This window comes from Otolemur garnettii, unplaced genomic scaffold (genome assembly GCF_000181295.1).
Source record: "Otolemur garnettii isolate 467f Iridium unplaced genomic scaffold, OtoGar3 scaffold00241, whole genome shotgun sequence".
Taxonomy (NCBI): Eukaryota; Metazoa; Chordata; class Mammalia; order Primates; family Galagidae; genus Otolemur; species Otolemur garnettii.
Window position 1 is genome coordinate 1561961 of NW_003852636.1, and position 13987 is coordinate 1575947.

At 47.6% G+C, this 13987-nt stretch overlaps 1 protein-coding gene across 1 annotated transcript in view; it reads left to right on the top strand.

Moving 5' to 3' along the window:
• The window catches only part of FAM155B (family with sequence similarity 155 member B), a 35266-nt gene extending 25224 nt beyond the window's left edge, over positions 1–10042 (top strand). Inside the window, exons 2-3 of the mRNA XM_003802237.2 lie at positions 6518–6689; positions 7090–10042. Coding sequence (XP_003802285.1) covers positions 6518–6689; positions 7090–7475 — 558 coding nt within the window. The 3' untranslated portion in view covers positions 7476–10042. The remainder of the gene's footprint in view (positions 1–6517; positions 6690–7089) is intronic.
• The last annotated feature ends 3945 nt before the right edge of the window (positions 10043–13987 follow it).

Genomic DNA, 13987 nt, shown 5'->3' on the forward strand with positions numbered 1-13987 from the left:
GTTTATCCGGTGCACCAAGACCAGCCTCACTCTATGCCCCTGAGGGCTGAGGCTGCAAGGCAGCCCTCCTACTGACAAACACTAAAAGCTCTGCTCTTCCCCAGTGTCTCAGTCCTGGCCTTTGGCACTACTCACAGTCACTAGATCACTCACTCAAGGTCTCCCAGCCCAAGCCTCAATTTGCCATCCTGAGGGTGGAGCCTGCAGGGCAGTTCTCCCACAATGACTGTGTGCGTGGCCTACAGGAGAACAATGTTAGCTCTGTTCAGGCCTAGTGGCTCATTCCCGGACCCTGGACAATGCATAAAGTCATCCGCACTCTTGCCCAAGTTCTCCCAAGATAATTCAGCCGAGTGTCCGTGTCCAAAATAACAAAACAACCCACAGGGAAGGCCTTCCCTGTCTGTAATCTCACTGCTGTTGTAGTTACAGCTGTGACTGCCTCAGACTGAACACAATCACTTGCCACTTCTCCTTTGCTTTTGTCCTCCTCCCAGGGACCAGAAGTCTCTTGCTGTCTCCCTGCATCCCAGAAGGGGTGTTTCTGGGCAGAGCCCATAAGCCAGAGATGCCTGGAGTCTTCTCTCCCCAATCTCACCACGCCCAGTTGCAAAAAAGCTGTTACTCGGCCACCATCTTGCTCCCACCTATCCCTTACACTGTTATGATCTAACTCTTTGAAAGCCCAGAGTTGGGACTAGGAGCACTTGGCTCTTTTTCAATCTTGCCCAAGGGGCCCCTCAAAGAATGCTATGTGTGCTGATGGGTGCAGTACAGAGAGGCTTTAGATTAGTTGTGAGGGTGTCTTCCTTCTCACCCTGGCTTGTAGTTGATTTCTTGGATGCAGCTGGTTTGGCTAAGCCAATCCCCTTCTTTGGATCTCAGTTTCCCCATGGGTAAAATCTTGGGTTGGATGTACAGAGCTGTGGACTGTGGATTTCATCCCCAAGCCCATGGCTGCTTTGTCCCCACAAGTTTTAAAGCTATAGCTCCTGGCAAAGGATCCCAGTGGTACATTAAGGAGATAAGCAGCCATGAAGCAAACATCTATAGGGAGGATTTGGATGGGGAAATAGGCCCTAGAGAGGGAAGAAAGTTGAAAACAGGAAGGAAACTGCTTACTTTCTGGTTGGCAAGAACTGAAGCTTTCCTCCCGGAAAGCTTTCTAGCTCCTATACCAAGGAGCTCAGGACAGCCTCCTTTTTCTAAAATGTCTGGCTTTGGGGTGTGAAAGTGTGCATTTGAGCAGCATTCAGGGGAAGTCAGGTGCTTCCTTCTAGAGAATAAAGATGAGAATGCCCTGGCCAGGGCTGCAAGCCAGGGAGCCTGAGAGTGAGGCTGTCTAGGTCCTCCCACTTCTGTCTAAATGTGCAACTGCAGAGCCCAGGAGGGATGGGGATCCCTCTTACCTTGCCCCTCCCATCTCAGGAGTGGCTCTGCAGCCCAGCTGGGGAAGAGGGGGACAGCCTTTTCAGATTCCTTTTTGAGTTAATTGGTGTTTCCTCTAGTTACTCCCTGCTTTCTTCCCCTCCCAGTTCCCATAGCAACTAGGCTGTAGCAGTCAGAACTTAACTGAGCCCAGCAGTGGCTGGACTGAGGTGGGGAAAGGAGGGCACTGCCAGGCTAAGGCTTTCTGCCCCACCTAAACCCCCCTGCGGTCACCTTAAGGGTCCAGGATGGTTAAGCTCAGAGGACAGAAAATAATGGAGAAGCCTTTTCTGCCAGGGCTGGAGTGTGAAAAGCCCTGAAGAGCAGGCCTGGTTCTCCTCAGCTGTCCTCCCCTACCACGCCCTTGTGTTCTGCCCCCTGAGTTTTGAATTCATAGTTACTGACAGGATAATTCAATAGAAAGAACCCTGAAGTTGGAGCAGGGAAACAAGATTTCAAGTTCCTCCATCTGCCACTATTTTATGTTTCTGTAAATGAATCCTTCACACCTTTCTGGGCCTCAGTTTTCACATCTGTAAAATGATGAAGTAGTACTAAACTGATGATTGTCAACTGTGGCTGCATATTAAGATTGCCTGATGTAATTTTGAAAAACTACAGATGTGCTGGCTCCACCCACAAGGACTCTGCCCTCGTTGGTCTGGATTGTAATGTCAGCCAGGCAAGAGTGTTTTTACAAAGCTCTCTGGGTGATTCTAATATGTAGCCAGAATTGAAGCTGGAGAGTAAATAATCTCCAAGGGTCTCTCAACTGACTGTTACCTGGTGCTGAGACATTTCCTCCTGCATGCCCCACATCCAGCAAGCCCCACAGTTCTCCTAAGCCTTTCCCTCCTCACTTTTCCCCCTCCTCATAGATGACTGTCCAGGCCCCTGTGTCTAGTCTGCCTCCTTGGCTCAGTCCTAATGTTGATGTGACAGGGCAACTACCTGGGCCCATCCTAGGAAAAGGGCTACATAGTCTAATACAGGCTTGTTACCTAGGTGGTAGCACTGAGAGCCAGACCTTTCACCTGAGAAGGACCCCATGCCAACTCTAAAGTATACAGGCCATAATGGCCTCAGCTGGATATCTGTGAAGCCAAGGAATTGGATTACCTCTGAGCCCTGTGTCACTCTTCTTCCTCCAGTTCTCTCATTGGCTCCTTGCCTGTTCCTGCCTCACCACCCACAGGCCTGGTGTCCTCCCCAAGCAATCTGCTCGCCCACATGTTGCCATGGTGACTCTGGCTGGGGGTGTGGGGACTGAGAGGGGGTCATCTCATTAAGGAGAAAGGCTGCACTCCTTCTGTCAGGCCATCCCCTCCTCTCCCTCACCTTTCCTACATCCTTCCCTTTCTCCTTCCTTCCAGGAGCAGATGGGGGGAGTGCCCAGCCACCATAGCCTATTACTGGGCAAGCTGCAGCTGCCTGGGAGGAGGGCAGTAACTGCACTGGGCCCTGCTTACCTAGGAGCAAGAGCACTGACCTGGAAGAGCCCAGAGAGAATCCCACAGGGACCTATGAACCCCACTGATGGATGCAGGGTCAGGAGTAGGGGTCATTCCACAAAATTTTGGGTAAGGATGAAGCAGACTCTGGGTCTAGGCTGCAGAGATTGGGGCAGAGGTGGTGGACAGAGACTCATCTTGGCACTGTGGGATCCAAAAGATGGAGGCAGAAATCTCTGAGGTACTGGTCCCCTTAGCTCTTGTAATTTTTTTTTTCTTTCCTGCCTTCTATTTCTTTTTCTTACCTGCCTTGTGTTCTCTTATCCTTTTTTCTTACCCCTGCTTTTTTACATTTCTATATTTTTCATTCATCCTTATTCCCTCTAATCCACCCTCTGCTCACTCTTACCCCATATCACTTACTCCCTCTTTCTTACCCCCTCCTTTTACCAGCCCCTCATACTCTCATCTCACCCTTTCTTATGCCCCTACTCTTGTTTATCCTTCATCTCCTCTCACCTTCACCCCACTCACTTACCTCTTACCTCCTATACACCCTCCACCACTTAGTCCCTAGCTCTTTCTCCCGAACTTGTCCTTTCCTACCCCCACTATTCTCAACATTACATACCCTCCACCCTCATTCTTTCTTACCCTTTCCTATATACCTCCTCTCTTTTACCCCTTACCCCACTGCTACTCTCTTGTATTCCTTAAGCCCCTCTCTTTCCCCTCCTTTCTTACCCTGCCTCCTATTTTCACCAATTCCATTTTACTCTCCTTTCACACCTTTCTCATTCCTTTGTACATACCTTTTATTCCAATAAATTTCATATTTAGGAATTTATAGGTATAAAATTTAACACAAACATGTAAGAGGTGTGTGTACAAAGATATTCACTGGAGGGTTATTCATAATAATAAATACTTGGAAGCATACATCCATGAACAGGAGATTGGTACCCTTTCCATTCCATTCACACAAAATCATGCTCTGCTTTGGTTGCACGCCATGCATTCACTGGTTTCCATGCCTTTGCCTAAGCTGTTGCCCCAGCCTGGAATGCCCTTTTGTCTTATCTCTACCTAGCCCATCTAAAATCCTACTTTGACCCCAAGCTCAACATTTTGCACTCACTGAAATCTTTCCTGGCTGCTCAGCTTGCTTCCCTCCAGTGGCCTATGGTTTGAATTTTCTCATAGTACAGACCATCTGCCATAAATTCAAGTAATTTCATTGAGAGTAGGGATATATCCCCATTTACTTTTCCTGTTCACTCAAGCAACAGTGGTTAATAAGACAACCCCATCTCTGCTTACATGCTACTTACATTTTAGAGGGGCTGACAGAGAAACAAAACAAGGGTACAAAGTAATACTTGTGATAAAGAAACAACTAATGAAAAGAGAGAATTATGAGGGTGACACCATCTAGTGACCATGGTCAGGGAGATCCTCTCTGAGTAAGTGACACTTAAATTGAGACTTGAAACATAAAAAGGACTGAACCATACCACAAGTGGGGGAAGAACATTCTAGGCCAAAAGAGCAACATATGCCAAGGCACTAAGGTGGGAAGAAGTAGAGCATGTTCAAGGAAAAGAAAGAAAACCTCTGTTTGTAGAGTATGATGAACTTGAAGGGAGAGATAGAAAATGAGATTGGAGAGAGAAACAGGTGTGAAGTTATGCAAGGGCCTGAAGTCTGTGGTCAGAAGTTTGGGTTTTAGTCTAAATGCATTAAAGAATTTGAAGCAAGGGAGTAACATGATTCGACTGCATTTCGAGACCACTCCTACTCCTGTGTGGACAGTGGACTGGAAAAAGCCAGAGTACAGGTGGGGAGGCCAGATAGCAGGCTGTCACCCAAGTGAGAGAGGATAATGGCCTTCACAAAGGTGTGAATGTCGAGCTAGAATTGGCATGCCTTGCTGATGGGCTAGATGTGGTGGTGCAGTGAAAGAGAAATGAAGGCTGACACCTAGGCTTCATGGCACTTACTGAAATGATCAAAACTTAAAGGTGACAGCAGATTTCGGATAAAAAAAGTTAAGAGCTATATATACATAGAGAGAGAGACAGAGTCTCACTTTGTCATCCTTGGTAGAGTGCTCTGGTGTCATAGCTCACAGCAACCTCAAACTCTTAGGCTCAAGCGATTATCCTGCCTCAGCTTCCCAAGTAGCTGGGACTACAGGTGCCCGCCATAATGCCTGGCTATTTTTAGAGACAAGGTCTTGCTCTTGCTGAGGCTGGTCTAGAACCTGTGAGCTCAGGCAATCCACCTGCCTCAGCCTCCCAGAACGCTAGGATTACAGGTGTGAGCCACTGCACCCAGCCCAGCCCCAGGGGATTTTGAGGCACACCAAAGTTTGAGAACTATTGCTGTGAGGAGCAACTATGAACCTAGAAGGCACTCCTGCAGATACCAGGGCTGGATGCAGGTAGAACTCCAATCCCATACATGAGAGTCACCTGGGCATTCTGTTAAACTAGAGATGGTGACTCGGCAAACTGGGGCCAGGGCCTGAAGATTTTGTATTTTTCACAGGCTCCTTGGTGATGCTGCTGGCCCAGGTCCACACTTTGAGTAGCAAAGAAATAGATCAGTAGTTCTCAATGGGAGAGAGTTTTGCCCAGAGGATATTCAACAATGGCTAGGGACATCTTTTTGGTTGTGATAATGAGTGAAGGGAGAGAATGGTGCCACCATCTAGGATCCAGGGATACTACTCAATATTCTACAATGCATAGAACAGCCCACACAACAAATGATTATCCAACCCAAAATGTCAGTAGTGGGACTGTTAAGAAACCCTGCCTTGATGATAGCCAAAGAGTATGGAGGAGGGAACCTTGCTTAGCTAGGACCCAGTGCCTGGTAGGGTTGGGTAAGATGAGGAGCAGAAAATATACCCATAAAATGAAACTACAAAGCCAAGATTCTAAATTAAATGTAGCAGTGTCCATGATGTCTGCTCTGTACCAGAGCTGAAGCCAACAGGACTCAGCGTGGATTAAGTAGAGCTCAAGGGCAATTGTGGTTCCTAGGAAGGCAGATTCCCATGCATATTAAAAATAACTCCTCACATTTGTGTTGCACTTTATAATTTATAAAATATTTTCACATGTGCCATATTATTTGATCCATACAACACCCCAATGAGGCAGAGCAAAGATTACTCTTTTCGTTTCTTTCTTGAACTTAAGAACTCAACACTATCAGCCAAATAAATGTTTGCTGAATCAAACGTAACTGAAATTTGCCTCATTATATACAGGTAACCTCAGAGAAGTTAAGCCACCTCTTTGGACCAAGTGTTAAATGATAGAGATGGATGGACCGATTGGTAAGGCTCCTTCCAGCTCTGACATGGGAGTAATTTTGTGATTTTTGCCAATGAACAAATTCGGAAACTTGGATTATTACAGACTGGGCAACTTGGGAGTTGGGCTGTAAGATGAGAGATCTTAGGGTAGGATGTAGTGTAGTGGCCTTGACCTGAACCGTCCAACCCTGGATCCTGGGGTTAAGCTGGTGAATCCACTTTTGAGACCACAATTATGCCCCCCTCATCCCTCTCCTCTGAGGTGGGAAGGGGCTGACACATGGGCTGATGCTCTTTCCTCTCCCCACAGGCTGTCTACAAGGCCTGGCTGTGCTCAGAATACTTCAGCGTGACCCAGCAGGAATGCCAGCGCTGGGTGCCCTGCAAGCAATACTGCCTGGAGGTGCAGACCCGGTGCCCTTTTATACTCCCTGACAATGAGGAAATGGTGTACGGAGGGCTCCCTGGCTTTATATGTACAGGTAAAGGCAGGGCACTGGGGAAGAGGGAGGAGGCTGGGTACCCAGGACATGCACCAGGCCAGGGGAGTGGGAGTAGGGAGGACAACAGGGAAGACAGGTTAGAAGAAGGCCAGTGGCTGGAGGAGTGGGCACTGAGGTCCCCAGTCTGGGATAGGGCCAAGTGGAATAGGGTGAAAGACCAGAGTGCCCATCTCTTATCTAGAACACACAGCCCAGGAGTCACCCTGGAGAAACTGGCTGTGGGCTCCAGGAAAAAAGGGCTCAGAAAGGAAAACTGCTGAGGACCAGGGGGAAAGGAGTCTTAGATAGGGCTCCCTGAGCAGTCCTCTCTAGATTAAAGCATAAGGCATAGCCATAAGCCCTCTGAGCACCCCACCACACCTTCCTTATCCATTGGCAGGGTTACTGGATACTTCACCAAAGCGGCCGGAAACCAAGTGCTGTGACGTGCAGTGGGTCTCCTGTGAGTCGGAGAAGAAGAAGTTCAAGGAATCTGAGGCCCCAAAAACCCATCACCAGCAATTTCACCACTCCTATTTCCACCACTACCACCAACAGTACCACCACTACCACCCCCGCCATGACCCCCCAGGCCGTGTCAGTCATAAGCCTTCCCTGCTGCCGGTCTCTGGGGGTTCTCGTCTCAGCCCCAGCAGGATCCGGCTCTGTGTTTTTGTTCTCATGCTCCTCCATACCATGGTGTCCTTCTCCAGCAACCAGGGTGGTGGGGGACTAGGGCTGGAGACACTGCCTTCCCTAGAGGAGGGCCTGACACGGGAAGAGTGACAGTAGGGAGGGAGGACAGACCTCCACCACATACTGACATCAGCCCCTCCAGGTGGGGGGAGAGGGCTCCTCCCATGGGGGGGTATAGGACAAGGGGGGGCGGGGAAAAATGGGGGACCACACTTTCCCCCAACCTACCCCACCCCCAAAATAGCTCCAACAGAATGCCCAGAGGGCCTCAGGGAGCTATAAAACTCATCACAGAGATAAAGGCAAGAGCAACAGGTGCCCCCTCCCAAGACCCCATCTATGGGGCTTAGCAAACAAAGGGGGGGAGTAGGGGCTGGAAATGTCCACCCCTGCCAGGAGCCCTGACCCCAGGGAAAGAGGCTGCTCACACAGCCTTGGACCTGCAGGGAATGTTGGGGGGCACAAAGGGGAGAAGCTCTTTTCCCCCATCTGCATTCCTTTTGTTGCCAGGATCCTTAATTCCCCCCTTCCCATATCCCTACAGGCGACGGCAGACACTGCAATGGCCCTCCTGCCACTTCAGTGCACCTTGCTCCACTTGGGCCCATCACAGTGAAGCACCATGCTAGAAGATGAGCTGCACACAGTTGTGGCTAGTTTGGGGTCCCAGTTAGCTATGCCCCACCACCCTAAGCAATGAGGGGTAGGAATGGGGTACAGAATGAGTGCTGAGAGAGTGAAGACAGGGAAGGGGAAGAGAAGAGGAGAGATCAGGACAGAGCTTGGAGAGATGGCCTGATGGGCTACTGCCACCTGGCTTTGGAGAGATGGGCAGTTAGTGTTGAGGCAGGCTCCAGATCTGCTCCCCAAATCAAAGAGATTTCTCTTTCAAAAAGAGAGTTACATAAGGAATCCTCTGGGAAAGAGCATAGGAACTGAGTTTTGGGGCCATGAAATAGAAGGCTGAGAGCATGTGGTTCAACTGCCACTGTCTGAAGGGCCATATCTTACAGAAGGTGCACATACTCCCAAGGGCCACTCTTGCCCTGGAGATCTTGGCCTTGGGGCCAAAGACATTTCCATTTCTGATCTCTATGGGGAGATGGGACTTAAGCCCAAGTGGTCGCCTGGCCTGGGTCCTCATACTCTCCCATCTTGTCCTAGCCCAGGCCTCCATGAAGGAGAACCTGGTGGGATTCCTCCAGAGCTCTCCAGAGATAAGCCCCCTCATCCCTACCCTGTCCCTGTCCCTGTCCCTATCCCCAGCCTACCAAAGAGTATTCATCCTTTTCCATCTCTGACCCCATGGGTTACTGTCTCAGCTGTGGAACAACCAGACTCCTTTTCACCCTGTAATGGAGTCCCCTGCTTCAGTCACCCCATCCCTTGCTAGAGAAAGTCCAGAGACTAGCAAGAGAACCATTTGACTAAAGATAATGGGCTTTCATCTCTTGGCTGATAGATTTCGACTATCTAGTCAGACTAGAAAGCAGGACAAGAGCCATTGAGTGCCCCTTGCTGGTCATTAGACTTGTTTTGATCTGCTGGAGGGGCACATTTCCTAGGATATGTAAAAGTCAATAAAAGCCAACAAGAAAAGGGAGAAAGAACTGTATTTCTGTGAGAGGCCAGGAGGCTTTCCGTGCCAGAAAGGCCTGTGTCATCCTAGGACATGATGCTAGTGAGTAAAGTGGAGGAGCAGGCGTGGAGCTGCATTAGAGTGAAACCAAGAAGGAGATAGGAAGGAGAGAGCTGCATTTGGTCAGCTTAGGGATAAATGAGAGGCCTGCCTCGTAGAGAGAGAATCATTAATGCCTGGGCCTCAGCTGGGTCCCAAATTGGTTTCATGAGACTAGGGAATCCTTCCTTGCTAGTTTTCTCATTTCTCATAGGCTTTTTCCTTCCAAACACCCCATGCCCTACCCACACACTCCCCTGTTTGGCCCTCAGCACTTTGGGCCTGGCCACATAGCCCATCCCTAGAGTGCTCTTTTCAACTGGGAAGGGAAAGAGGTGCTGGCTCCTTTCCAGACATGCTTATATGTAAGTGGAGGGGCAGGTGCTTGGGCTCCAGAGAGACCCTAGGTACTGCCTTCTGATTCCCACATCCTTACGAGGGGAAAAGGGACTGGGAAGTAAACGGGGACCATATGGCTCCCGGGAATGGACCCTTGGAGACTCCCATCTTTCCTTCCCTCTCACCAAGTGCCCAGGAGACCCCTGGCTCAGACCAGCCCAAGGCCTTTCCCAGTGGCAGGGGAAAGGGGCACCACATGCCACCTCAAAGTCATTTGACTGCTCCCATCTGCCCCCTAACCTCAACCTTCTACCACCTCTCCAGCTGACCCTGCCCTCCATCACAGGCAGCAGAGCCGGGCAGCTTTCTTCTGCCATTTTCTACACTGTGCTTCAAGAGTAGGACTTTCTTGCACTAGTCCCTATGACTGAGTCTCCAAGCTGGTTTCCTAGTAATCCCCATCCCTTCCTACCTTACCTGGCTATGATTCAGTTGTCTCTGCCTGCCCCCTTACCTGTGCCTCTGTGTTTCGGTGAGAGTCTGTATGTGTACTGCTTTCTGTTTTGTTGCATTGTGGGGCAGAAGCCTCTCTGCTCTTGTTTAACCCCATAAAGAAATAAATGGTAAGACTTGATGATAACCCTCCCTTCATGGCTTTGTTCTGCGGAGTAGAGCTTGCTGCCCTAGGAAAAAAATCTGTGGCTTGGGAATGGGGTGGGACCAGGGGATGCTGACCCTGTGCCTGGTCCCCTGTCAGCTCAAATCTCAGGAAGAAAAGGGTAAACTCTGTGGTTTCCATTCTAGACAAGGAATCACAAAGCCAACCACCTGCAGGGATGAGGCAGATAACTAAGGAGTGAAGTGGGCCAGGCTGAGGAAAGTGTAGACTCAAATGGGAGTGATGAGAACTGTAAGGCCTTTGCAAGGGGAACAGCCGAAGCCCCAGAGTTTTCTGGTGGAAACATAGGCCCAGTGTTGCCAGATCGTCTCATTCTTCAGTGGAAATCAGGACTCAGGATTTTGCTGCAAAGCCCCTTAATTCCTAAATGTTGATTCAAGTCTAAAAACAAAACAACCAAACTACCTCCACATGGGTTAAATTCCCATGTGGCCTGTGGATTACTAGCTTTCAACCTTTGTTGTAGCTTCAGTTAGTCTCTCAGCCCCATCTGCCCTTCACCAGGTCCATCACAGGGGGAAAGGCACTCAGGAAGAACTGCCAGAGGGGTGACAGAAGGCGCCCTCCACCTCTACCACTTCTTTCACAAGAGTGAGGAAAGTGAGCACGGCCAGGAGGGAGGCTGGCATCCTGACTGTGCTGCCAAATTACTTCAAGTAAACTGCACCCACTCCCCCAGAAGCAGCACAGCATGGAAATTAGAGCATGATCTCTGGAGCCAAACTATATGAGTTCTAATTCTAGCCCTGACCATCTCCCACTTGTATGACTTTAGACAAGTTCCTTTACTTCCTTGGTGTCCTCATCTATCCCAAGAGCTATTGTGAGAATTAGATGGTAAACATGCAGTACTTGGCACAACAGCCAGCACAAAGGAGCCATTCAAATGCTGATCATCATTACTATCAGTAGTCACTCAGTCTTTCTTCTCTTTTCCTCACCCTTACCTAAAATAGTCACCAAATACTGTCATCTCACTCCATAATATGTGTCAAGTCCTCCCCCTGCTTTCCACCCCAACTTCCATTAAGCTGCTTTAAGCCCTCAGTAGCTTTTGCCTGAAGTACTGCAATAGTCTACCAACTAATCTCTTGCTAATTACTCCAATCCATCCTCCACCTAGCACAATGCTATGCACTTCAGAAGCCCTTGACAGAGATTTTGTGAAAGTAATTTTTCCAAGTTTAGTTTCCTAAAGGACGCAGCTAATCATTGTAAAGCAATCATATTACATCTCTCAAAAACATTAAAAAAAAATCAAAAACATCAAATGGCTCCATATTGTCTGTAGAATCAAGTGTAAACTTCTGAGCATGCCGTTCAAGGCTCTTTATTTCCTGATCCTATCCTCCTAGTCTTATCTCCCCCATAGGCACTCACAAGCACAAGTCCCATAGCCCTACTGATGAGTCTCTGAATGAGCTCTGCATCTTCTCATCTCCTGCCCTTTGCTCACTTTGTCTCTTCTCCCTGGAATGCCCTCTTTCCTTCTCTATCTATCATGGACTTTCCTAGTTTTCAAAATCCAGCTCAAATGCCATCTCTGGCTATGAAGACTTCCACTCACACCCCCAACCTGGAAACAATCTTTTCTTCACTGTACCTCAATAACACTTTGTCCCTTAATCATGGTACTTACTACATCCTGCCTGTGTTCCACTTAGTCATTCATTTAAAATATACCTCCTGGGCAATTACTATGTATCAAGCACTATGCTGGGTGCTAACAGTACAGCAGGAAACAGAAACATTATACAGCTACAAGATAACATCACTTTATACATAAAGCAACTATAATACACTCACTATAACTTTAGAGTCTTTGTTTCACTGCATGCCTATGAGGAGGGAGCCAGGCTTTCTTGGCCTTGGGTATAGGAAAGAGAGTAAAGGAATGGAGGTCACATTCTAACCTACTACATGCAGAAATAGAGGGGGCTGTGCACCCATGGTGCTAAGGTTGTAAAGGGGGCAGTGGCTATACCAAGGAAGTAGCTCTACCAGCCATATGTCACCCTTTGACTCTCAGACTAAGCTAGCATCACAATGCAGCTGCCTCTGAACTCCCCTCCTCTAACCAAGCCTAGGTCCTGGCATTCTCCCTTCCAGTGAGTTCAGCTGCAAACAGCCTCAGTGTCTTTCAGCCTCTACATGGGCAAGGAAGGCTCAGCCCTGGCAGTGCATCAGAATCACCTGGAGAGTTTTAGCTCTGGCCCCACCGGCAGAAATCCTGGCTTAATTAGTCTGGGGTGGGGGTGAATCCAACCTTCAGTATTATTTAGCAAACTCCACAAGTGATTCTAATGTGCAGCCAGGCTTGACAATTACTGGGTGAAGAGAAGGCTGGGGCTACATGAAGTCCTTGTTATTTGAGGATAAGTGGTGCTAGAATAAGGCCACTTACAATGAATCCACTTGAAATGGTGACCAATAATTCATAGTAGAGTGGAAGAAAATGGGAAAAGGGTTTGATTCAGACTGACTTCATCTTGAGAAATAAAATTAGAAATGTAGAAAATATTTTAGTCTCAATTTAAAACATGTAAAATGTGCAAATATGCACTAATTCTTAGAATGAACAAAGAATAAATCAAGTATTGAGGGAATAATGTAATTTTCCTGACAAAAGTACATGAAAGCATAATATTGACTTTTGCAGCACAGTCATAAGCAGAGTTTTTGTTTTGTTTTTCCAAAATTAAAGAGCTTCTTCAATTACCCCAAGGACCTCTTGTAATCCTTTGAGAGTTGAATCATTCTCTTTGAAGCCCTGATCCTGTCATTACCCAAGTCAATTTTCTCTTCTGCTAATGGTAACTGGTCTCTCTCTGCCAAATCCCCATTATCAAGAATTTGACATGACATTCGAGATGGTCTCCTACATCACTTTCATTGACTTCATGAAACCTTGAATCCTTTTCAAGACCTATAGTTTCACCTCGAGACTTTGTAATACTATGAATTAACAAGGGACTAAGAAAAACTTTAGCATAATGGATATGGATAAACAGCATTACGGTGTTAAATGGGAAGAAGGGCTTATTTGGGACTCAAAATAGTGATGATTTTATGCTATGACAACTTTGCTCTTCTACCCAACTTCAGAAAGTCCCTTTTCATTTTTTGTTCTTCCTAATCTGCTTATCTCTAAAATGAAAGGATATGATTAGATATTGTTACAGAGATTAAATAAATTAACTCAAATGAAATAAAGTATGTGAAGACTTACATTAAGCCCAGTTACTAACATAGAGGACCAACCTCCATAACTCATGCATTTTCTTTGCTACCACTTTTAAATTCTTTAAGAGACACCAAAAGACAAAAAACAAAAAAGGAGAAATTTATTAGAACAACTGGAAATAAACCCCAGAAGTTAGGCCCAAGGGCCAAATTTCTGTCCTACTGCCATCACCTCCTGTCACATTCACCGTGGTAGGTCATATAGATCTATTTACTTAACACTAAAAACCTATGAGCCTAACTGCTTAGGGGTATAGGAGGGGAATCCAAAAATCACTGAGATATGGAATCTGCCCCCAAGAAGATCCTGGGTTGGTTGGGGGACAGAACACATGAACAGAAATTGTTCAAAATACCTCTAGAATCTGACAATATCTCCCACCTCCATTGTCACCACCTAGTCCAGGTACCATCAACTCTCTCTTAGACCACTAAAATGGCCTCCTAACTGGTATCCCTGCTTCTAATCTTGCACCCCACTCACAGTCCACCCAGAGTGAGGCTAACATGATCATTGTTCGACCCTGTAACATCCTCCCGTAGTTTCCCATCTCTACCAGAATAAAATCCAAGCTCCTTAGCATGGCGCATGGTACCCTATACAACCTACCACTTGACTACCTCTCCAGACCTACCCAATATATTCCCTTCACTCTATCCTTC